The 25,634-nt window shown below is 43.7% G+C and overlaps 1 protein-coding gene across 8 annotated transcripts in view; it reads left to right on the forward strand.

Moving 5' to 3' along the window:
* akap13 (A-kinase anchoring protein 13) overlaps positions 1 to 25,634 on the forward strand; it is a 394,804-nt gene that overhangs the window by 122,211 nt on the left and 246,959 nt on the right. For all 8 annotated transcript variants that reach the window (XM_033050598.1, XM_033050601.1, XM_033050602.1 and 5 more), the window contains 2 exons: positions 1,657 to 1,807; positions 20,211 to 20,507. In XM_033050598.1, coding sequence (XP_032906489.1) covers positions 1,657 to 1,807; positions 20,211 to 20,507 — 448 coding nt within the window. The remainder of the gene's footprint in view (positions 1 to 1,656; positions 1,808 to 20,210; positions 20,508 to 25,634) is intronic.

Here is a 25,634-nt window from a genome sequence, read left to right on the forward strand (position 1 = left end):
CATCACAGGTGGATGATCTTGCATTATACGGGTCTATTCTGTTAAATGTGGATAAATCCACTGGTGGTAAGAACAGGAAGGCAGATTATTATCCGAATGATGTCAGATTAGGAGAAGGGGAGGTGCAACGAGACCTGGGTATGCTTGTACATCAGTCACTGAAAGTAAGTATGCAGGTACAGCAGGCAGTGACGAAAGCGAATGACATGTTGGCCTTCATTGCGAGAGGATTTGAGTTTAGGAGCAAGGAGGTCCTACTGCAGTTGTATAGGGCCCTGGTGAGACCACACCTGGAGTATAGTGTGCAATTTTGGTGTCCTAATTTGAGGAAGGACATTATTGCTATTGAGGGAGTGCAGCGTAGGTTCATCAGGTTAATTCCCAGGATGGCGGTCCATGTAAGATCATTGGTAATATTAAAATCTAGGAGCTAGAAGCTCTCAACCATTTCTGAGTTGACTCATAAAGCCAATGCTTGATCCCAACACTGCACACAAGATGTGCAAGAAGGAACTGCAGATGTTGGTTTAAACCAAAGATAGACACAAAAAGCTGGAGTAACTCTGCGGGACAGGTAGCATCTCTGGAAAGAAGGAATGGGTGACGTTTCGGTCGAGACCCTTCTTTAGACAAGATGCTTGACAGATTGGGTCGAGAGTGTGGGAGATGTATTCCATTCATTTTAAGCAGTGGAAGTACCCTTGTATGATTTATTTTGAAGTGAGATAGTTGCTGCAAATTGGGTTTCTTGTTGATTTACAAGAAGCAGGACCTTGATCCAATTTTCTGTCATGAGGTGATTGGAGGCCAGGTGCTGTGGAACAATAACATGATATGGATAATTTCCATTGCATTCATCCACAGTATGAACTCGGCAAGACTAGCAGTTATTCCCCAACCCTGATTATCCTTGGGTAGGTGGCGGTGAGCTGGCTTTACCCTATACAGCCCACTTGGGCAATGTCCTCTGCTGTTAGTTAAAAACTAGATGAATTTTAAGTGTAGGAAGGAACTACAGATGCTGTTTTACGTCGAAGATAGACACAAAATGCTGGAGTAACTCGGTGGGACAGCCAGCATCTTTGGAGAGAAGGAATGGGTGACATTTTGGGTCGAGACCCTTCTTCAGACCTCTCTACCCAAAACATCGCCCATTCCTTCTCTTCATTAACTCTGGGATCATAAAAAGTTGAGAATCTTAATTAACCTGCAAAGTGGGTTCTTTATTAATCATAGAATCATACAGCACAGAAACATGCCCTTTGGCCCAACTTGCCCATGACAATTAAAATGTCCCATCTACACTAGTCCCACCTGCCCGCGTTTGGCTCATATCCCTCTAAACCTTTCTGATCTATGTATCTGTCCAAATATCTTTTAAATGTTGTTATAGTACCTGCCTCTGGCAGCTTGTTCCACATACCAACCACCCTTCTAATCTTCAAGATTATAAATTCTCAGAAATTTAACCTGGGAAGAAGGAATAGTTTTAAGCAGTAATATTGAGCATTGTTCATGGATGAGTCAAACCTTGGAAGGAGTAACTTTATTTGTGGCAAAACTACAAAATAGCCTGAATTTTCCAATTGACGATATTCATGATGAATTATATGTTTGGCTTTTCAACCCTGTTTCTTTTTTTTGCTTTTCCCAAAGGGGGAGTCTGTCCTGTCGGTGCTCTTGGGTGAGGATGATGTAGCGGTGAAAGACGATGTAGCCCTCTACCTCATGTTCTCCGGCTCCAGCCAGCATCACTTAACCAGCACACAGCGAGTAGACACCAACATGTTGCAGACTGTCGCTCCCGGTAAGTGAAAAATACCCTGGCTCTTCTTTAAAGTGTCAACTCCCATCGACTCCCCTTTAACACACTAACCTCAGTGGAAAATCGGATGATTCAACAGCGCACAACGGAAGCCTAAATGATTGGAGCCATTGCTATTCCTGATGTTGGACACAGTATGCCTCTGGTTATTTCATTGACCTGACTTCAAAACAACAGCATTGTGTGCTCCGTTCTCTCAGTGTATCCAGAGACTGCGGAAATGATGTATTCCTGAATGAATTTCAATAAGAAATGCTGAACTACACTGACATCATCATCAAACTCTGAAATGGGCAGCCAGCACACTGTCTCTGTGTTGCCAATGATCTCAACTCGTTTGAGTTCTGACCTCTCTCTCATTTATTTCTCTGCTGCGGAGCCTCTCCTCATCCTGTCATGCACTTAATCACTGATGATCTCCTCCCTATTTATTATTTAGTTGGGAAATGCTGCTTAATTTCAGGAGCTACTTTACAAGGGGCAGGGTCAGTAATAGTTCTTTATTGCACTGCGCTCTGTGGTCTAATAACTGAGGGTGCAATATATCAGTGGGGGTGATTGTCCCTTAATTTAAAATATATTTTAATACTTTGTATTAAAATGAAATATATAAATGCAGTGTATTCAAGTTAACAATTTCATGACAAGTTATGATGTTTCATCACTTTAAGTTTGACAGTTGGCTGATAACTGATGAATTCAGGTAAATAGTTCATGGGCTTCAACCAAATTTTATTTAGTGTGCAATGTCAAGGGGTCTCTAAACTATGGCCCACCCACATCGGGCCCCTTAGTGTTTTGCTTTGGAAAAACAGAATGATCTGGCAATTCTGGAAAGGTTGCAGAGAAGATTTACGAGGATGTTGCCAGGACATGACGGCCTGAGCTATAGGGAGAGGTTGAGCAGGCTGGGACTCTATTCCCTTGAGCGCAGGCGGTATGAGGGGTGATCTGACTGGAGTGTACAAAATCATGAGAGGAATAGAACGTGTAGAAGCACACAGTCTCTCGCCTAGAGCAGGGGAATCAAGAACCAGAGGACATGGTTTTAAAGTGAGGGGAGGGGGAAATTTCATAAGAAGCTGAGGGGTACCTTTTTCCACAGACAGGGTGGTGTGTGTCTGGAACGAGCTGCCAGAGGAGGTAGTTAAGGCAGGTACGATTTGTTGAGTTACGACTTGGTAATAACTGAAGCCTTACACCATGATAAAGATCCAAAGACTTTATTAACTACATAGCATAGATAATTTCATGCTAGCACGTTTCTCTAATTCTAGGGTGAAACAGGCAGGGAGGATTACTGTAAACGTAAGTGGGCATAACTACAAAAGCATGACTCATAACATTCCAAAGTTCAAGAAATATTGAGACAGGTACACAATAGGACAGGTTTAACGGGATATGTGCCACATGCAGGCAGGTGGGACTAGTATATATGGGACATGTTGGTCGGTGTGGGCAAATTGGGCCAAAGGGCCTGATTCCATGGTGTTAATTGACATTGACTCTGCTATATTCTCGGCCTAGCTCATTCAGAAACCTTCACTACAAACTGGGGGTGCTCTGTCTTGGTGTGATACCTTCCTGAGGCAACTAAATATTGTTGCACAGAGTAGCAGATGTGCAAAATAACAGCCTGATGTGTTAGATTCTTGCAGAGTATGCAGGGTTAAAACCAAACCAAGATGGAAAAGTTTTGGGATCATTAATTCTCCCGTGACGATGGTCTCATGGTTGAAAAGCAGTCATTGCCAATCTGGCCCATCTTAAGCATCTGCAGTGTCGGTTTCCCTTCACTCTTTGCACTCCAGCCTCGCTGTCACTGGTCCCTGCACTTTGCAGCCAGCACAGACCTGGCAATCTGCTTTGTAACTCAGGCCGATGAATCCAAGTCAAATGACAGAGCTGGGAACTGAGTGGCTGGTCATTACATGGGTGACATGAGTAGTTTATCAGCACGAGTCTATTCAAGGCCATTTCCTTTTCCATATCTGTGAGCTGTTATCTGAGCAGTGCCAGCAGTTCAAAACTTCAGCTGTGCATTTGTGCTGACACTAAAATTGTTTGTTTGCATTTGAAATTCTGGATGTAGGTCGCGCAGTGGTAGAGTTGCTGCCCTACAGCGCTGGAGACATGGGTTCAATCCTGACTGCATGTGCTGTCTGCATGGAGTTTGTATGTTCTCCCCGTGACTGCATGGGTTTTCCCGGGTGCTTTAGTTTCTGCCCACACTAGAAAGACGTACAGGCATGTAGATTAATTGGCTTTGGATGGGTCCAGTACTCGCACGCCTTCATGCTGCTTGTTCTCTCCACTCTCGCTTTGGAATCATGCCACACGGCGCCATTTCATTAAGTGACTGGCGGAAGTATGGGTGGGGGGGGGGGCGAGATAGTGCAACATGAGCCTTGTTCTACTATAACCAAAATCCATTATATAGAAGTCTGTTATTGCAAGGGTTTCCTGTAGTGCTCTCCCTTCTTGCCTTTACCCCCCTCCCTAAACAAAACAAATTGAGTGTCAATGTGCACCAGGACCTGCCCCTGTCTAGTTTGAATAGAAAACTAATTACCATCCTTTCTTTATTTTTATTTTTATTTTTAATTTTAATTTTATTAGAAGCAGTTGTACAAAGATCAAACGTTCGGCATCTAGAATTATACAATTATTGTACAGCTTCATTTTTAACCTTATAACCTAAATTGAAAAAATGGAAAAAAAGGAAACAAAGGGAAAGCAAGAAAGGAAAAAGTGAAAGAATAGACTAGTAAAGAATGAGAAATAGTCCCCTCAGCTACCAAAGCAGTGCAGCAGAGAGAAAGTGGAATAAGACAAGATGGAGATCTCCATCTAATTACCATCCTAGATCATATATTAATGTGAATGCAAGGAACTGTGGGTGCTGCTTTATGCAAAAGGGTACAAAGTGCTAGAGTAACTCAGCGGGTCTGGCAGCATCCCTGGAGAACAGTTTTGGGTCGGGGCCCTTCTGCAGATTCAAGAATTCAAGCCTGAAGACGGGTCCCGTCCTGAAACGTTCTCCAGAGACGCAGCCTGACCCCATATGTTACTCCAGCACGTATGTCCTGGATCATACCTTTTTCTACTGTGGGCTTGGTGAGGTACTTGTATGCCGTACGTTTCGTGTGCCGATGGGATATAAGTTCCCAGCAAATTCAGGTTTAAAGTGAGGGGAATATTGAGGAGCAACAAGAATCCTCAAACAGTGTAAACAAAGATAAAATCATGAAACATGTTTTAACTCATCACAAAACAGTAAACCGGCTGGGGGAAATGTGAGAAACATTGGCTAATTACACCCTTGATAGACATCAGCAATAAACCTTGAGTCTCCAAGGCTAATGTTAAAAACAGAATTACATTTTACTATCACAAAACAATGATTTTGCGACACAGCTGGTAGAGCTGCTGCCTCACTGGGCCAGAGACCTGGGTTCGATCCTGACCTCGGGTGCTGTCTGTGTGGAGTTTGCCCTGTGTTTTCCCTGTGACCACGTGGGTTTCCTCTGGGCGCTCCAGTTTCCTCACCACATCCCAAAGACGCGCGGGTTTGTCCGTGAATTGGCCCTCTGCAAATTGCTGCCTCGTGTGTGGGGAGTGGTTGGGAAAAAATGGGATAAACATCAAACTAGTGAGAACGGGTGATTGATGGTCGGCATGGACGCGGTGGGCCAGAGGGCCAGTTTTAATGTTGTTTCTGTAAACTAAACTAAAATAATAGTTTTGTTTTAAGGTAAAGCTTCTGCGAATCATGGACAGTAACACGGTTGCAGCTGAAGTGCAACTCTAAAAGAGTTGGCATGGCGTTGTGAAGTTTAGTTTAATTAAAGTTTGTAAACTATTTACAGCCCTATGGGTTTAAAGATTGAAAGGATTTATACAATAAAAGCTTGCAGCACGTACGTATAACATTGTATTAAAACCATTCTGAAATCCCGTGAGGCATGTCTGCTACATTAAAGGTAGAGCGTAAAATGGAAGTTCTTGTTACTGGATGCTCTGTGCAATCTTGATTAACAAAACAGCTTTAGTCCTCATTTGGAGGCCCCCTTTGGTTATGACGGTTGTGAATCTGTGGACCCCAACCGCAGTTGGAGAATATTGCTACATTTCAGCAGGATCACTATTTTTATTTAAGAAGGAACTGCACAATGCTGGAAAATCGAAGGTACACAAAAATGCTGGAGAAACTCAGCGGGTGCAGCAGCATCTATGGAGCGAAGGAAATAGGCAACGTTTCGGCCCGAAACGTTGCCTATTTCCTTCGCTCCATAGATGCTGCTGCACCCGTTGAGTTTCTCCAGCATTTTTGTGTACCTTAACTATTTTTATAAAATCTGCGCAAAGAATATGAGGATTGATCGGGTGAAATGGGTGATTAAGAGCCACTGTTTAAGTGTGATAGGAAGTTCCGTTCTCAGATGATGTGAGTCTCTCTGCAAGCGACCGACAGCAAAGGCAATTCACTTCTGAAATTCAAACCTAATTTATTTTTACTGCCGTTCAAGGTAGTAAATGGACCGTATTTCATCCTTGTGTGCAAACTATTATGGCCACTGCTGCTCTCAATGTTCCGTGGAGGCAGAGATGGAGCACAGGAATGGAGTTTTAATTCTGCATTTATTTTCCATCAGGCAGGCCGCGCGATTTGCTGTGTTGCTAAACCCAAACCTGCCTCTGCTGTTTGGATGCATTGGGCTATTTTATTGCTAATCATCTTTGCTTCTTTGGATACATTGTGCGGCTATCATGTAATAGAGGCCTGTTGATGGCAGCTGCTGGGTTTCTGGTTGGAGTTTGAGTTATAGTTGCCATCAACCTTTGCAGCTCACAAGAACCTATATACATTGACACAGGAGCAAATGTAGTCATCGAGGTCACATTAGTGAGTATTCTCAGTCATAATTCTTTAAAGTTTAAAAGAATGAGAGAAAGCTAACTTGGTGAGGTGTTTGCCATGATGGAGAGATGCTCTCAAAATAAGCGGTCAACCATTTTGGACTGGAGTGAGAAATTTTGTTGAAGATAGACACAAAATGCTGGCGTAACTCAGTGGGTCAGACCCCATCTCTGGAGAGAAGGAATAGGAGGCGCTTTGGGTCGAGTCCCTTCTTTAGACTTCTTCACAGAGTGCTGAATCTTAGATATTACCCGGCCCATACCCAACCTCCCATCCATTGACTCCATCCACACTTCACACTGCCTCGGCAATTCCACCAGCAGAGTGACCTTTAAATGGTGTCGAGGACCATTATATTTGGGAGCCATTCAGGAATTCGGAATAAATGCTGACAGGTTGGGCCAATGTTCAAATCCTGTGAATAAATAAAATTTAAAAAAAGACCTGCCAATTCACATATAATCATCTTTGAACTGATGGGCCAGGTTGCTGGAGCTTATTTAAAAAAAAACAAATAACCATATAAATGGCTGCCTTGAATACTAAACAAGGAAGTCATGCCATCTTTTATAAATCACTGGCTAGTCCTTGGCAAGAGGTTTTTTTTATTGCATCCACTCCTCTGGACCTGACTTTGGAGAGGATGCAGAGGAGGTTTGCCAACTTGGTACTAAGTGTCAGAGACTTTATATGGAAGAACCAGGATAATTCTCCTTGAAGCAAAGACAGATGTGTTTAAAATGGAGAGTTTTAACAAAAGTACTTCAGGCGAATCTGTTTCACTGGTGACAATCTTATTAACTAGGATCCATGGGTCATGAACAAAAGAACAGTAAGGCTTTTAAGTGGCCAACAATGATCTGCATCAGAAAGGTACCACAGTGGCGCAGCTGGTAGAGCTACTACCTCACAGCGTCAAGGACCCAGGTTCGATCTTGACTTTGGGTGCTGTCTGCGAGGAGTTTGCACGTTCTCCCTGTGACTGTGAGGGTTTCCTCCAGGTGCTACAGTTTCTTCCCACATCCCAAAGTTGTGTGTGCATGTAGGTTGATTGGACTGTAAATTGCCCCTAGAGTATAGGCTGTGGACATGAAGGTGGGATAACAGAACAAGTGTGAATGAGATTGATGGTAGACATGGATTTAGTGGCCGAAGGGCCTGTTTCTGTTATAAATTGGTGTTGACATTCTTGGTATCGATGACTATGAACTAATGGATTATTTAAACACAGTCTTGTTTCCTGATGCTGTCGAGGGGGTAGTAACTTGCTGTCCTTGCCGAGATATGCAGAACACCTGTGGTTTGGTTGTTAACTCTTAACTGCCCCCATAAATGGCCTAGCTTGCCCTCAGCCCGAGGTGCCTACCGATAGCCAAGGTCAGCACTAACTGTCCACAAACCATGATCAATGTGAAGAAGATCATTTGATTAAAATAAAAGCAAAGAACACCCGTCGAGGGCGGCACGGTTGCGCAGTGGTAAAGTTGCTACCTCACAGCGCCAGAGACCCAGGTTCGATCCCGACTGAGAATGCTGTCTGTGTGGAGTTTGCACGTTCTCCCCGTGCTTTCTCCGGGATCTCCGGTTTCCTCTCGCAATCCAAAGTTGTAGAGGTTTGTAGGTTAATTGGCTCCTGTAAATTGACCCGAGTGCGTGTGGGATAGTGTTAGTGTGCGGGGATCGCTGGTCGGCATGGTGGGCCACAGGGCCTGTTTCTGCGGTGTATCTCTGAACTAAGCAAACTACCAACCACTAGTTAAAGATTTTTACAGTTTGAGAATGAGGTATTTTCGAGCAATGGTGCTTGGTTAATTTTTAATTTCTGACAGTTTTGGCCCGGGAAGCTCCTGGTCTTGTTCTGTTTATTTTGTTGTACTGAATAATGTCAATCACCCCAAGCAAAGTGTCTGTGTTTTTACAGTGAACAGAATGAGCGGAATTTTTGCAAGCTGAACTTTCCTTGACCTTCATGAAAGCTGGCTGTTAATGGACTTCCATTGACAGTATCTGGCCATTGTATCTTAGCGTAAAAGGTGGAGGCTGGTTTTATCCTTCAGGAAGTACATTTATTTTCCCCAACATCTCTATAATCATGCCTCTTGCATATATTGACCCCGATAGCGTCTGCCTAAGATCAAAAGATAAGCCCCACAAAGCGCTATGATCCTCGCTGGCTTGGAGAGGGACAACAATCGGTTTTAGACAGAGACACAAGAATCTGCAGATGCTGGAATGTTGAGCAAAACACAAAGTGCTAGAGTAACTCAGCAGGGCAGGCAGCATCTCTGGAGAGAAGGAATGTGTGAGGTTTTGGGTGGAGACCCTTCTTCAGACTGAGAATCAGGCTAGTGGGAGTCTAAATATATAGGTTTGAAAATGACAAATCAAAGCAGATGATGATAAGGAAATAGAGAATGGTTCACAGTTAGCTGAGAGGAAGGTGACAATGAGGCATAATATCAGTAATATTTAATCTGGAGGACCGTAGATTTAGTTGGAGACCGAGGTTGGGGGAGGGGCCGAGAGAGTGGGAAAGCAAGGGTTACTTGAAGTTAGTGAAATTAATATTCATACTGTTGGCTTGTAAGCTGCCCAAGCAAAATATGAGGTGCTGTTCCTCCAATTTGCGTTGGGCCTCACTGTGACCATGGAGGAGGCCCAGGACAGAAGGGTCAGTATGAGAATGGGAAGGGATGTTAAATCCATTCCTTCCACTGCTTGACCCACTGGTGACATTAAGGGTCCCGACCCACCACCTATCCATTTCCTCCGTAGATGCTGCCTGTCCCACTGAGTTAATCCAGCACTTTGTGTTTTGAATTAACTACATGCGTTCCATCTTGTATGAATTAGTTCATAGATTTCTATCAATGACTTTAAAAGCCGACTCTTTGCAATCTGAAAGAGAGAAATTTATGAACTAATTCATACAAGATTGCCTAATAAACAGGTGCGGAGGGAGGAACTACAGATGCTGTTTAAACTAAAGAGAGACATAAAAGGCAGGAGTAACGAATACTGTAGGTAATGTTTCGGGTCGAGACCCTTCTTCAGACTGGTGTTTAATAAACAGGTGTTTTGTTAATCAGTACATAGTCTTATGCCTGGTCTGTTGCTGTACAGAGTTTAGAATCTTTCTCTGATCATTCTTTAAACCTGCTTAGGCGATGGCATGGAAAAGATTGTTAAGGGCTTGGACACGCTAGAGGCAGGAAACATGTTCCCGATGTTGGGGTAGTCCAGAACCAGGGGCCACAGTTTAAGAATAAGGAGTAAGCCATTTAGAACGGAGACGAGGAAACACTTTTTCTCACAGAGTGTGGTGAGTCTGTGGAATTCTCTGCCTCAGAGGGCGGTGGAGGCAGGTTCTCTGGATGCTTTCAAGAGAGAGCTAGATAGGGCTCTTAAAAATAGCGTAGTCAGGGGATATGAGGAGAAGGCAGGAACTGATTGGGGCTGATTAGCCATGATTGGGGCTGATTAGCCTACTCCTGCACCTATTGTCTATTGTTTATTGTCTATTGAAATTGGAGTCATGGCAGTCTGGCCTTTTCACAGTTTTCTAAATTATCAGTGAGATGCTCACAAAGAAAGGGATAAAGATGATTCTTTGCAAGCTCACGGTCACCAGTTTTGTTAAACAGCTGCTGGGCTGTCGTTTGGTCTGATCAGTCTGTCATCATACTTTGCCAAACAACCTGTCGAGCATCTGGATGCATTGTGCCGTGTGGCCCTGAGGGATCTGCTCCTGGAACCCGACGCCCTGGCCAATGAGTGCTGTTGTCAATGTTTGGGTGATTGCTGAAAGATATATAGCAATCAACAGGAGAATTCTTCTGGAAAGGGTAGATAGAAATAAACCAAGTTAAAGGAAATATGAAATGAACCAGGATAATTGGCAGCGGTACAATCAGGCACAGGAAGAAAGCTTGATGGAAAATCACTATGTATAAAATTGAATAAACACAGCAAAATTGAACAACTGCACCATTGACTGGTATCTCAGCATTGATTCTGCTGTCAATGGAAGCCAGATCTACCTTTACCTCTAAATAGCACTTACAGCAGCAACATCTGATCATTGACTGGGACGTCAGTACTGTGGGTTGTCATGGAAAGGGCTTTGATATTCAACGTCATCATCTGTCACACCCATCGCTTGTGTAGCAAGTCAGGGTTCTGGTTGAGTTTTTTTTACTGTTGTGGAAGCTGTTATAGTTCTTGGTTCCTGGTAGGCACAGTTCCCCACATGTTCCGTAGACACAGAATGCTGGAGCAACTCAGCAGGCCAGGCAGCATCTCTAGAGAGAATGAGTGGGTGACGTTTCGGGACGAGACCCTTCTTCAGACTGATGTCGGGAGGGGGCGGGACAAAGATGATCACATGTTCCTGCAGGAAGGAACTGCAGATGCGGAGTAAATTGAAGTATCTCAGCCCGCAACATCACCTATTCCTTTTCTCCAGAGTTGCTGCCTGACCCACTAAGTTACTCCAGCATTTATGTCTTATCGCATGTTCCAGCAGATTGGGTTGAGAGTTGAGGTATATGTTCATTATTGTTATGTGCACTGAAGTACAGTGAAAGGCTTTGTTTTGCAGGCTATCCGATTAAGTCAGATAATATACGATACATAAATACAATCAGACCAAACTCAAGTACAATAGGTAGAGCAAAGGGGAAGGTATAGTGTGCAGAATATAGTTCTCAACATTATCACAATAGTTTCAGAGGCAAAGTCCAATGCCTGCAACAAAGAGAAGTGGGCAGCACCCTAGTTTAACAAAGGACCTTTCATAAGCATGGTGAGGGGAAGAAGCTGTTCTTGAGTCTGATGGTGCACACTTTCAAGCTTCTGTATCTCTGTTCCTTTGGGGATAGGGAAGCACTTGTAACCTCTTCTGTCAAACAATCCGAAAATTATTCCTAGGGGTCATGGGATGATTGACTTCTTGAGTAATTTAAAATCAAGATTATCTCTAAATGTATCCAATTGAATAAGAATATTTTTTAAATGAAACCCTGATTAATATTCTGCAAATGTATTTTTCTAACAGTTACAAAAGTATTTGATTTTGAAGAAGGCAGCGTTAATTAACCGGGCAGGTTTGATTTATTCCAACGTACATCTTCCTATCCAAATTCATTTTATGCAGTTTATCCAAAAGAAATTGGTTTACGTTTAGGTTAGTGATCTACGGTATCCAGGAGAATTCTCCAGTTTACTGCAGTGAATCTTTCAGTAATTGTGTGAAATGATCACAGAAAATAGTGTTTGCTTTCACGGCGTGCAGACGAGAATCTCAAAGCATGTACTTGGTTGTGTGTTTGACTGGATGGAGAGAATGCACAGTGGCATATCTATGATGCAGGTGTGGTTTCCAGGGTAGTGATGCTGAGGATAAAAGAAGCTTGGTTTAGTTTATTGTCACACATACTGAGGTACAGTGAAAAGCGTTTGTTCCGTGCTAACCAGCCAGCGGAAAGTCAATACATGATTACAATCAAGCCGTTTACAGTGTATAGATACATGATAAGGGAATAAGTTTTAGTGCAAGGTAAAGCCAGGAAAGTCCAGCTCAGGCAAGATGATGGTGACATGTAGTCTTAATGTTCTTGACCACCTTAATGTTCTTGACCATCGATTTTTATGTCACGATTGTGAATTTTGTAAGTGATTTTCGGTAACCCAAACAGGCAATATGCAGGGGTTGCCCGTAACGTTATTGTCATAATGATTTAAATATTCTTTCGCAATTGTGCTGCATTTCGCATTGACTATTTAACTCGCCAACGTGGATATAATTGGGTAATTCCAAGGTGAGTGGCATTACCACTGAGCAAGATCGATTGCTTTTGTGCATTTTACCTGTAACTGGCCTCCTTCACTCACTGTATTCTCTGCAGATTGCTTTGACTTTGGTGGAAGTGCAGCTGTTACACCTCGCCTTCCCTCCGTACTTTGACTAGACTGTTTTCTGAGTAAATTGCCTTTGTTTGCTGTGATGCGTCTTGCCCTCGAGCCCGTCACCTGATACACTAACTAATAAAGTCAGTGAATTGCCATTATTTCATTGCTGCGCGTCAGTGTTTAATGTACACATGTTTCCTACAACACTACAGAAATTATACTGCGAATGCAATTTTGAGACATCTTGAGCTCATGAAAGACATTCAAAGTCAAGTACATTTCTGTCTCAGTATTTAGCGTTGCAAAATTTCCATTCACTTGACGAGAATCAGATCTCCTGCCCAATCCACACCCACCCACCCAAACACAAATCAGAGGGATCCAAATCCCAGTTTGAGGCTTTTCCTTTCATCTGCCTGCTCGGCATTTGAATTGAAAGATTCAGCCGTATCCAGTGTCTTGCTGCAGATTCATCCTGGGAATTGTTAATACTCCCGAAGCACGCATGCTTTAAAAAAAATAAAAATTAATTACACAATGGTTGTTCAGTAGACAAAAGTGCTGGAGAAACTCAGCAGGTGCAGCAGCATCTATGGAGCGAAGGAAATAGGCAACGTTTCGGGCCGAAACGTTGCCTATTTCCTTCGCTCCATAGATGCTGCTGCACCCGCTGAGTTTCTCCAGCACTTTTGTCTACCTTTGATTTTCCAGCATCTGCAGTTCCTTCTTATACACATGGTTGTTCAGTAAATGATTACTAATTCAGAGAAATATATCTGAAGAAACCTCTAATCTGTTATATTGCAGAAATGCAGATCGATGTTGTAGCCAATGTCAATTTTCTTTTTAGTTGGGTTATTATCACAGATTTTTTAAAGTAATTTCATATGAATGTGTTAGATGTGGCCCTTGTGGCTAAAGGGATCAGGGGGTATGGAGAGAAGGCAGGTACAGGATACTGAGTTGGATGATCAGCCATGATCATATTGAATGGCGGTGCAGGCTCGAAGGGCCGAATGGCCTACTCCTGTGCCTATTTTCTATGTTTCTATGTTTCTAAATGGGCCTCGGTATCAGGAATGTCAGTATTTTCCTGTTCATCCCTTGCTCCTGTGATTGCCACCCCCAACCACCTCCATCTGCCCCCGTTTAAAACCTGGTTTATTTAACCCCTTTGTAAATCGGGGAGTGTCTGTATACATTCTGCACTCTGGTTCATTTTCTTTGAAGTACCTGCTGTACTTATGCCTTGCTTGATTGCACCCAGGTAGAGTATGATTTGACTGGGTAACAAGCAAACAAAGCTTCTCATTGTATCTCAGTACATGCGACAATAATAAATCGATGCTAATTCCAATCTGTGGTTGGAGAAAGTTTGTGTTTTGCGTTGAGAACTGTGGGGGAGGGGGTGGGGGTAGAGTGGGGGGGGGGGTGGGTAGAGGGGGGGGGGGGAGAGAGAGAGAGAGAGAGAGAGCACAAAGGGATTATCTCTAAGGTAACATTATAATCTGAAGATGTGACCTGACCCGATACATTAGGCTGAAGAATATTCTGAAATCGGAGCATCATCTTTCCTTCCCTCCACAGATGCTGCCTGACACGCTGAGTTCTTCCAGCACTTTCTGTTTTTACTCTCTAAAGCAAGGTCAAGGTTGAAGTGTTGATAACTAAACAAGGTCATTGAGTCAATATATTTAGAGAGTTAGAGTGACCAAAGGGATATGAGGAAAGTACCCAACCACCTCCATCTGCCTCATTTACTTGTGGCAGCTTTCACTTGCCTCCTGGAGGCCTGCCCACCGCTAAACAGTTGCCTCCGTCTCCCACAAATGTTCCATACCTCCCTCCGCACTTGCGGATGGACCTGAGCACTCTAGCCCCTCGCTATTACCAGCCTGGGGTTGCATGCCATCTTCTCCCTTTGCACCATTTGCCCACCACCCTCGCTCTGCTCTCCCCTTTCCCCATATCATGTATCTATACACTGTAAATGGATCGATTGTAATCATGTATTGTCTTTCTGCTGACTGGTTAGCACGCCACAAAAGCTTGTCACTGTACCTCGGTACACGTGACAATAAACTAAACTGAACTTGAGACTCTCTGCCTTGTACCCATCATTTATTTCCAATGATTCAATGAAACTCTATCATCGCATGTACTTTTGTTTTGCATACAACCGGGTAAAATCATACAGCAGACCTCACAAAGGCAGTACACGAGTCGCCATGTTTCTCGTGCTGGTAGTTACACAAAACGGAAGAGTCCTTCCTCTCTTCCCTACCTATCTCCTTCCTGCCACCGCTTATGGTAGCAGGCCTCTGAACGGAGAGTGTGCGATCTGTGTGCCTTGTTGTCCGGTGTGTTGAACAGTAACACCAGCAGCAGTGTCGCAGAAGACCTGTTTGTGATTTCAGTTCTTTCCCAGTTGGAAAGCGACTCCGCTTTGCTTAGCAACTCACCCCCTGGCAGTCAGTTGGGAATTGTTTAAACAGCAAGTGTATTCACCAGAGCATTGCTAGTCCACTCAACTTTGACTAATTAAATTAATCTTTCTGTTCTTTTGGTTCTATTTTTAATATATTTATTGTCATTAAATTTTAACTTGTTTCTGAGTGATACCAACTTCATCCTGGAATATGGTTTCGCTGGTTACGTAGCCTCTGGCGTGGAGCCCAGGTTGTCTCAGATCCAGTGAGTGGGCTTTGATTCTGTCTATGTAGAGTTTGCATGTTCCTCCTGTGACCCCTTGAGTTTCTGCCGCGTCCCGCTCCAAAGGTACTTTGCTTTCCTCCCACGTGCTGAAGTTGTCGAACGGTTGGTTCATTGACCTTTTAAGACTTTAGAGATACAGCGCGGAAACAGGCCATTCAGCCCATTGAGTCCGTGCTGATATCGTGCATGGCTTCTGGTAGAACATTGTACTAAATTATGAGAGGCATAGATTGAGTAGACAATCAATGTCCCATGTAGAAATGTTAAAGACTAGACGACATACTGTAGCTTTAGGTAAGAGGGGCACAGTTGAATGTAAATGTGCAGGGCAAGTTTTGTATAGCAGAGAGTGATGGGTGCTTGGTACATGCTGCCAGGGGTGGTGGTGGAGGCAGATATGATAGTGGTGTACAAATGGCTTTTAGGTGGCCACATGGATATGCAGGGAATGGAGGGATCTGGATCACGTGCAGGCAGAGGAGATTAGTTTATCTTTGCATCATGTTCGACACATTATGGGCCGAATGGTCTGTTCCTGTGGTGTTCTATGTTCTAAATAGGCAACCATTGGGTTTGCAGTCTCGGTAAATGCCCCTCTCAGCCCGACCAGTAGCAAGTGGATGAGTCTTCCCAGTTGATCACATTTTGGATGAAGTTGATCTCTTTGGCCTTATAGTTCAGCAAGGTGTCAGTATTCCTGGGATTGTAGGTATTGTGTCAGTCAACTATTCCCTACCATCAGTGGGCCTACAATGCAAACGTAAAAATCTTCACACTCCCGGCTCTGGCGATGGAAGAAGCTGATCAGCAATCAGCACCCGGACCTCATGTACGTACCTGTCGTGAGCTGCTCTGTGGCCATTTTCGTCCTGATATCCGCTTTCCTCCCTGTAGTTGTACAGTTAGTAGGGCCTTGGTGAATGTTGCGGAACAGCGAGAATGAGGGCGCAGTATCCATGGTTCCAGAACAGTGATGTTGCATGTGGAAGGTGATGAAGATTGTGTTTTTGGTTGCTTTTTGGTTGAGTACAGCAATTGGGACATCATGTAAGTCGTTGGTGAGCCCATATTTGGTGCAGTTCAGATGTAGTATAAAAGGTATTTAACTAGTACGGGTAGGAAAGGATTCACAAGGCTGTTACTGCGACATGAGGGTTTGGGCTACAAGGAGAGGCTGGGCCTGTATTCATTGTTGCCTAGGAGATTGGGGACTGAACATATAGAAGTCTATAAAATCATGAGGGGTATAGGCAAGGTCACTGTCTTTCTCCAAGGTTGGGGAGTTTAAAATTAGAGGGCATAGATTTATGGTGAGAGGAGAAGGATTTAAACGCAACTTTAAACAACATTTATTTCCACGTTCACATATTTTTAAAGTATTCTTCATATGAGCTAATAAATTAAATCCGGGTGTGGTAACAGTAAAATATCCAAAAGATACTAATTGGTCAAAAGCACCTTATTATTATGTTGTGTGCAAGAAGGAACTGCAGATGCTGGTTTAAACCAAAGATATGCTGGAGTCACTCAGCGGGACAGGCAGCGTCTATCAAGAGAAAGAATGGGTGGCGTTTCGGCTCGAGACCCTTCTTCAGACTGTTGTCAGATTATGTTGGTTTGCCTGGACTGGCTATGATGGTGTTTATGATACTGAACTTATAACTATTGATTCCATGAGCACAAATCCAAATCCTGCCCAAAGCTTGATAATTTAAAAGCAGTTTTTGAAAACAAAAGTTAAAAATAATTCTGGAACGATCAGGCTGATATCACGGACTTCGACATTGCATCCGGTCGTGTTCTGGTGTTATTCAACCTGCATTGGAAACCATTTTCAGGTCTGTCTGACGACCTTGCGGCCATCTGTTGCTGTAAGGAAAAAAACACATGTTTAATTTATTTATTTTGAGTTGGAAAACCTGTTGCCATTAGTAGACGTGAGATCTAATTAAAACATAGAAGACCTGTTGAGGACACAATGGGGTAGATGTCAAGGTTTAGCATTTAGTTTAGAGATACAGAGTGGAAACAGGCCCTTCGGCCCACCAAGGGAGCGCTGACTAGCGATACCCATGCACCAGCACTATCCTATACACTAGACTCCTAGAGTGATCTGTAGTCATGCCTACTATATTCTGTTGTGCTGAAGCAAAGTAAGAATTTCATTGTCCTATCTGGGACACATGACAATAAACTCTCTTGACTTGGCTTGACTTGATACAGTGTGGAAACAGGCCCTTCGGCCCAACTTGCTCACACTGGCCAACATGTCCCAGCTGCATTAGTCCCACCTGCCAGGATTTGGTCCATGTCCCTCCAAACCTGTCCTATCCATGTACCTGTCTAACTGCTTCTTGAATGTTGGGATAGTCCCTGCCTCAACTACCTCTTCTGGCAGCTCGTTCCATTCATCCACCACCCTTTGTGTGAGAAAGTTATCCCTCAGATTCCTATTAAATATTTTCCCCTAGGAACGCTAGGGATAATTTACCAAAACCAATTAACCTAAAAACCTGTACGTCTTTTGAAGTGTGCGGGGAAAACCCACTTGGTCACGGGGAGAATGCACAAACTCCATACAGTCAGCATCGAACCCGGGTCTCTCGCGCTATAAGGCACCAACTCAACTGTTGTGCCACCCTTAAGGATTGTGTTATATTTGTGTGGAAATCTCAATTCGGGACAAATTTACGAGAGTCAGGTCAGTCATGTAACACTGACTTTACGAGAGTCAGGTCAGTAACACTGAGGGGCTTAGGAACTTCTTGCAGAGAGTGGTGAATATGGAGGTTTGTGGAGGCAAGATCATTTGGGGACATTTAAAGATGCACATAATTTTTTTGGAAAGATTAGGGAATTGTGTGCCAGAGAACTGGCAAAGGAATTGCTGTCTTGGAATTGCTGTCAGCTATAATGTTGTTGAATGCTGGGATGGCTTGAGGTGCCAAGCTGCTTAATCCTGTTCCATCATCTGGGAATCTAGCTCCACTTAATGTTGGTGGACACTTCTCTGATTTCTCAAGGCGTAATGAGAAGCCATTCAGCTCATGAAACATATGCCAGCTTTCAGCAACCCCATCCTCTTCAGTGATTCTTTTTTATCACACGTACAGTGAAGTTCTTCCCTTGCATACATTTTGGTAAAGTATTACCATACCTAACCTAAGTACAGCCCCTGATTAGTACAAAGTGTATAGAAATGGTCTACTGTGACTGCATGCATGAGTTGCCAGGTTTAGGCGCCATTTGCAAAGTCCAGTCCGGTCCGCTCGCTCTGTTTCTAGGAGCAGCGTCCGATCCAGGCGATCCCCAGGCTGCTGCAAGGCCTCCAGCCGTCACCTCCGTCCGGATCATCCAGCGAACTGTCGTCCCGCTCCTCGCCCGGCCATCTTCAGCTGCAGCCGACTTTGAGGGCGGGGAAGACAAGACCTCGCTTCACTCCCTCATCGGACCTTGTTCTTGCATCCGCCGTCGCTGATCCCCTGGGTTCGCTGGTCACTGGGGGCCAACTCAGCAGCTCCCTCTACAGGCCACGGCACACCAGTCCTTCCTTCTGGCCACGCAGCCCGCTGGTCCTTCCTATTCATTTCCCAGTAATCTATTCTCCTGCTGTCCATCTTATGTACAGGAACCTATTAACCAAGGTAGACACAAAATGCTGGAGTAACACAGCGGGTGAGGCAGCATCTCTGGAGAGAAAGAATGGGCGACGTTTTGGCTCCTTCTTAAGACCCTTCTTCAGACTGAAGAAGGGTCTCGACCCGAGACGTCGCCCATTCCCCTTCTCCAGAGAGGTTGCCTCATCCACTGAGTTACTCCAGCATTTTGTGTCCACCTTCGATTTAAACCAGCATCTGCAGTTCTTTCTTACACAACCTATTAACCAACACGTCTTTAGGAGGTGGAAGGAAACTAGAGCACGAGGTGGATGCCAATACAGTCAAGGGAGAATTTTGCAAACAACTCGAGGTCAGGATCAAACCCAGTTCTATGGAACTGTGCACCATCAGTGTCAATCTCTTCAAGTGTGAAGTAACAGCCTCATCAACGATGCTGAAGATAGCCAATGAGGACAAACACAGAATGTTTCCTGGTTGATTCTCTTGTCATGATGTTGCTTTAGCTGTGTTGGTGAAGCACTGAGGTCTATTAATATTGTTAGGAATGAAAGGATAGAAAGTAAAGGATAAACGCTTCACTTGGATCTACTGGTTCTAAATTCTGGCACTCATGAAAGGGTTGAAAAATGGAAAGAAATGACCAATGGACTAATAAGATCCTGGGAATGAAATTTTAGTCACAGATGATGCAATGATTCCTGATTTCCAGAGCGTGAACATTGACTTTACGAGGATGTTGCCGGGACCTGACAGCCTGAGCTATAGGCAGAGGTTGAGCGGGCGAGAAGCGCAAGATGATGAGGGTGATCTTATAGATATTTACAAGATCATGAGAGGATTAGATTGGGTCAGTGCACAGTCTTTTGCCCAGAACCAGAGGACATAGGTTTAAGGTGAGTGGGAAAAGGTTTAATAGAAAACTGAGGGGTAATTCTTTTACACAAAGGGTGGTGGGTGTATGCAAGGAGGTGCCGGAGGAGGTAGTTGAGACAGGTACTATCGCAATGTTTAAGAAACATTTAGACAGGTACATGGATTGGATAGGTTTAGAAGAATATGGGCCAAACGCAGCCATGTGGGACTAGTGTAGACGGGACTAGTGGTCGATGTGGGCAAGATGGGCCTGTTTCCATACTGTATGACTATGACTAAGTTAGATTCAATGCAACCAGGCTGAACTTCGTAGCCAATAATGTGTGTTTTTCTTTCTTCTCCACAGCACACAACTGTTGTGAGATGGTGAAAGTTTTGCTGTACGCCTCGAAGGAAGGGGTTCCTGTTTCTGTGGTGGCGGAAGAGAATTTCCAGTACGTGCAAGATCCCACCTACGATATGGCACGCTTCCTGGTGAGCAGTGCTGGCTCCCAAGAGGCACTCAACGCCATCAGGATCATGGACAACTTCCGCATGTCCTCTGCCGACGTGACTCTGCTCGATAAAGATCTGACCTTAAAGGTGCAACATTTGGTGCTGCCTTCCAATTGGAATGTCCTGGGGCCAGACATCAACCTGCAAGGTAAGGTCTCGGCACGATTCAGTGATCTACACATGTATAAAAACAACGGCCATTCATCCCCACAACTGCTGCACCATTAGTGAAGGTCTGTGCCATCCTGCTCCCCAAATCCATCTTCTTGGCTTGGCCCTTGATATCTAAAGGCTTATGCCATGGTTGTGACCATTCCATTAATGGGAGAGTCTCAAGCAAGGAGATGTAAAGAAGCAGATATTTAAAAACTGAGGGGCACAAGGATTTCCATTTAGAGGATAGTGAATCTCTGGAATTCGCTGTCCTAGATGGATCTGAAGGCTGGATCACTGGAAGTATTTAAAGAGATTGTATGTAGATATTTTTTAAATATAGGGTGGAAATGGCCAACACTTGAGGGCATAGCTATAAGGTGAGAAGTGGAAAGTTTAATGGAGATGTGTGGGGCAGGTCTTTTACCCGTGGAGTGGTGGTGGAGAAGGCAAATATGATAGTTTAAGAGGCTGTTAGATAGGTACATGGAAGTGCAGGGAATTAACGGTGTATGTACCACGTACAGGCAGATGAGATCTGTTTAACTTGCTATCAAGTTTGGCACAAAAATGTCATTGTGGCATGTGTTCTACAGAGGAACTAAGGGCTGTGTGGAACTGGTACAGAAGAGGGGTAGTGGCCTGGAGCATGGTCCTCAATGGCAGGGCTGGCTGAGATGCTCGCTAACACACTCTTGTGTTCTTGCATTTCTTGTATTCTTAACTCTGCAAATATATTTCTATTTCCAACTTTAAATCCATTTCCATATCTCCCATTCTGCTCGACTGCCTATATGTGATTGATACAACCCTCACTGTTCGGCTGACCTCCTTTAGTGCCATTGGGAAATTTTGAAATTGATCTCTGTATTCCAACTTTTCCCAACAACCAAGTCGTATATAACGTGGGAATGTAGCCTTGCAAATCTCCTGAGTGAACCCTGTATCCACTGCACAGCCTCTGATGCTTGGAATCCTGCCAGCGTTATTGTTCCAAACAGGATTGGCAAGTTAATCAGTCCGAGAGTCTCTGCGCAACATTGGAGCAGCGCAAGATCAAGGAGTTTATGAAGGCATGGAGACTAGTTTATGAAAATGCAAATAAAAGCCAAAACATAAACTGTTGGAGATGCGGCTAGACTTGTGGAATATTTCCAGCACTCTGTTATGATATGAAATGCAATCCAATTATAAGTAGTTCAAAACTTGTTTTTCATTGATACCGATGCAGTGTTTGGAATATCAGCATCACGTTAGTATTCTGGCCAAAACAAAGGGCTACAGTGGAACTCAGTGGGTCAGACAGCAACTGTGGAGGGAATGGACAGGCGATATTTGTGTGGAACCCTTCTTCAGACCAAGGGCATTCCTCAGCATTCTGGCCAATTGCTCCGAAACAGAATTCTTACCATCAATAAGCTTGGACTTCACTGCAGTTTTTGGCAGTCCAGATAATTTTCTTAAGGCACAGTCCAGGTTAGGAAAAACACACCTGATATTTTCTATTATTAATTTGACAATTTTTTGACAATCTGAATGAATGTATTTGTAAATTATTTTTTTTTGAAAAGAAAAGCCAGTTAATGACATGAACGAGATCTGGGGGTCCTTGTTCATCAAACACTGAAAGTAAGCATGCAGGTAGAGCAGGCAACGAAGAAAGCGAATGGCATGTTGGCCTTCATAACAAGAGGAGTTGAGTATAGGAGCAAAGAGGTCCTTCTGCAGTTGTACAGGGCCCTAGTGCGACCACACCTGGAGTATTGTGTGCAGTTTTGGTCTCCAAATTTGAGGAAGGACATTCTTGCTGTTGAGGGAGTGCAGCGTAGGTTCACAAGGTTAATTCCCGGGTTGGCGGGAATGTCATATGTTGACAGAATGGAGCGGCTGGGCTTGTATACTCTGTAATTTAGAAGGATGAGTGGGGATATTATTGAAAAATAAGATTATTAAGGGTTTGGACACGCTAGAGGCAGGAAACATTTTCCCGATGTTGGGGGAGTCCAGAACCAGGGGCCACAGTTTAAGAATAAGGGGTAAGCCATTTAGAACGGAGATGAGGAAAAACGTTTTCACACAGAAGGTTGTAAATCTGTGGAATTCTTTGCCTCAGGAGGCCAATTCTTTGGATGTTTTCAAGCGAGAGTTAGATAGAGCTCTTAAAGATAGCGGAGTCAGGGGATATGGGGAGAAGGCAGGAATTGGGGTACTGATTGTGGATGATCAGCCATGATCACAGTGAATGGTCTACTCCTACTCCTATTGTCTACAGTCTATTGAATCAATTGCAGCTTTAAGATTGTGCTCCAAATCACAATAAAGAACACTTGAGCAGAATATTTTTTTGAAGAAACTGCCTGCTTATGAACAAATGTATTCAGGGCCACGCTATGTTGACATAGTGTGGTGATAGTCTTTTAACAGTACGGTTAACACCTATGAAAGCTGTTTGCAATTGCTTCATATCATCAGCATTTGATGTTGATTTTCTGATACCAACATATTTTACTGAAACCCAAGTGACCTCGTGGGAAGCTCATTTCAACAAGTTAGCAACCACACACTGAAGGCTTCAGGAGGTTACACGGGGCACCTTTAATCAAACAGCCCACGTATTAGGGCAGTCATGGTCTTCTGGACAGACGACAAGCCACCTGTCGCAATCTTTGTGCAAGCTGTATTTTTAAATAGTGAATATTACTTGTGAGTTAATGGACCATGGCCACTGGGATTTAAGAAAATAAAGTTTAACTGATTATTTTCCATTTGCACTGGCTCCCATTTTGGTTGTTAATTTTGACAACCTTTTGAGAACAGGTGGGCTGCAAAAGAGTCGCCTAGTCTGTGCTCAGTCCTAACGATGTAGAGGAGGCCACATCGGAAGCACCAAGTGCAGTAGATGAGGTCGGCGGAAGTGACTTGATGAGGGCAGTGGGGAATTTTTGTGCAAGTTGATAAATGGGCAGCAGAATTATGCATGACCAGGTGAGCTCTGCATTGAAGAGCAATCAAATAACTACAAGGCTTTTCTATAATGGTTCTGCAGGGTTAATTTTCATTCTGAAAAGGGAAAATTGATTTTGCAGCAAAGATGTTAGTGATTGATTGCTTATTCCTAACAGTACTGCTTTTGTTCCCTGCACAAGCAAACCAAAAAAAAAACTCAGTGCTCCTTGAGTTAATGTTTATGAATCATAACATATTATTTTGTAAAATTAACAATGGCATTTTTGTTTTCCTACGCAACTGGTTAAAAGATATCGATTTACCCCACCAGGGTGAAGGAAAACCAGTGTGTGAATTCCCTCCTTAATCAACTCAATCAAAACTGCTTGAGAATTTTGATTGTATTTTGATTATTAACAGAATGTTTGATCCTGACCTCTGATGCTGTCAGTGTGGAGTTTGCATGTTCTCCCTGTTTTTTTCCTCCCACATCCCAAAGACGTGCAGGTTTGTGGGTTAAATGGCCTCCGTAAATTGCTCCTAGTGTGTCGGGATTGAATGAGGAAGTGGGATAACATAGAACTAGTGTGAATGGCTGATCTGTGGTCGGCATGGATCTGTTGGGCCAAAGGGCCTGTTTCCATGCTGTGTTTCTATACTCAAAGATCCAGCAACTTCAGCAAATGACTATGCTTTGGGACATGACGGTTCCGCACGCTATATATGATGTTGGGTTAGGTTTCTTTTGTAGTAAATTGACTGACATCACTGTGGGTGGAGTGGGATAGAGGCACATAGGTAAATAGCTCAGAGCAAATTTACAGCACATAACAATGTGAAGACCCTGGGCTGGCTGACAAGCTAGTTGTTATTGTTATTGGTTGCGGTTTTAAAATATGAGACAAAGAGAAAGAAACAAGTTGGTCCAGGTAGAGGAGAAGGTGGGTCAGGAGGCACTGAGTGTGATAAAATAATATGGCAGTCGAAGGGGAGTTCCCTGATCTGTGTCGTCTATCGCTACCACTGTGCAGTCTGTTTCATGTTGTACTGTCTGGTCTTCTGGGACATGTCCAAGAGGCCAGGCTATAGAAATGAAAGGAAGAGAAGGGATGGCAGACAAACATGACCCGCTTTGATTAAAAACAAAGAACTAGCGAGCTATCTGAATTGGTTAAAATGTAATGTTAAGTCCAGCAAGCTACAACCTGCCCATATGAAAAGGGAGATGTTGCTCTCCCAGTTAGCATTGGCCCCTATTATAAATTAGCAAGAGGCCACGGACAGGCAGGTCAGAATGGGGTGGTGAATTAAAGCAGCAGGTAATGGATGCTCAGGGCACAGAGTGTCACCCACTTGGCTTTAGAAGGATGGGTTGGGGTCCTCTAGACTGAATATGGTCTCTCTGCACCTTGTCTGTAGAAATTATTTGAAATTGGCAAGAAAGTGCGGTGATGTTGCTCCTGTTTTTTGTTGTTGTCCAAACCAAGTTCCTTCTCCTCCACATCAGCTCTGTGCATTGTCAAGCAAGTTAATCAACCCGTTCCCTTCATTTGGTGTTCATTAACCTTAAATATTGCATCAGTATTTTCCCCACAAGGCATTCAATTGTTCAACAAATCTGCTTGGTTTTGTACAGATTAGCTAATGAGTAATGTGGAATTATTGAAATGCCCCCACATAAATGGGCCTGCAACCGTGCAGTGTGTAGGTATTTGTTTAAGCATTCATCCGGAAATGCTTCTGTGCTGTTCTGTAAGTTCAGAATTGGAGAGCGGGTTGTTGGATGCTGTGATGAACATCCCTTTAGAAACGTTGAACAAAGCTGCCCCTTGTATCTATTGCAGCGCTCCACTCAACCCACTGCACTCCATTCCACAATCGCCATGAAACCCAACTGCCGATTAATTACTACAGTTGCCGCCTCTCTTCAGCCTTTTTCTTTAAAACAACATTGCTCAAGGCAACCTCTCTGCCTGGAAGGCTGAATCCTGCCTATGTCCAGAAATCACTCCCTTGTCTTTGTTCAGCTCCATTGAACATACAGTGCCCTCCATAATGTTTGGGACAAAGACCCATCATTTATTTATTTGCCTCTCTGCTCCACAATTTTAGATTTGTAAAAGAAAAAAAATTGCATGTGGTTAAAGTGCACATTGTCAGATTTTAATAAAGGCCA

This window comes from Amblyraja radiata, chromosome 34, assembly GCF_010909765.2.
Source record: "Amblyraja radiata isolate CabotCenter1 chromosome 34, sAmbRad1.1.pri, whole genome shotgun sequence".
NCBI classification, from domain to species: Eukaryota; Metazoa; Chordata; class Chondrichthyes; order Rajiformes; family Rajidae; genus Amblyraja; species Amblyraja radiata.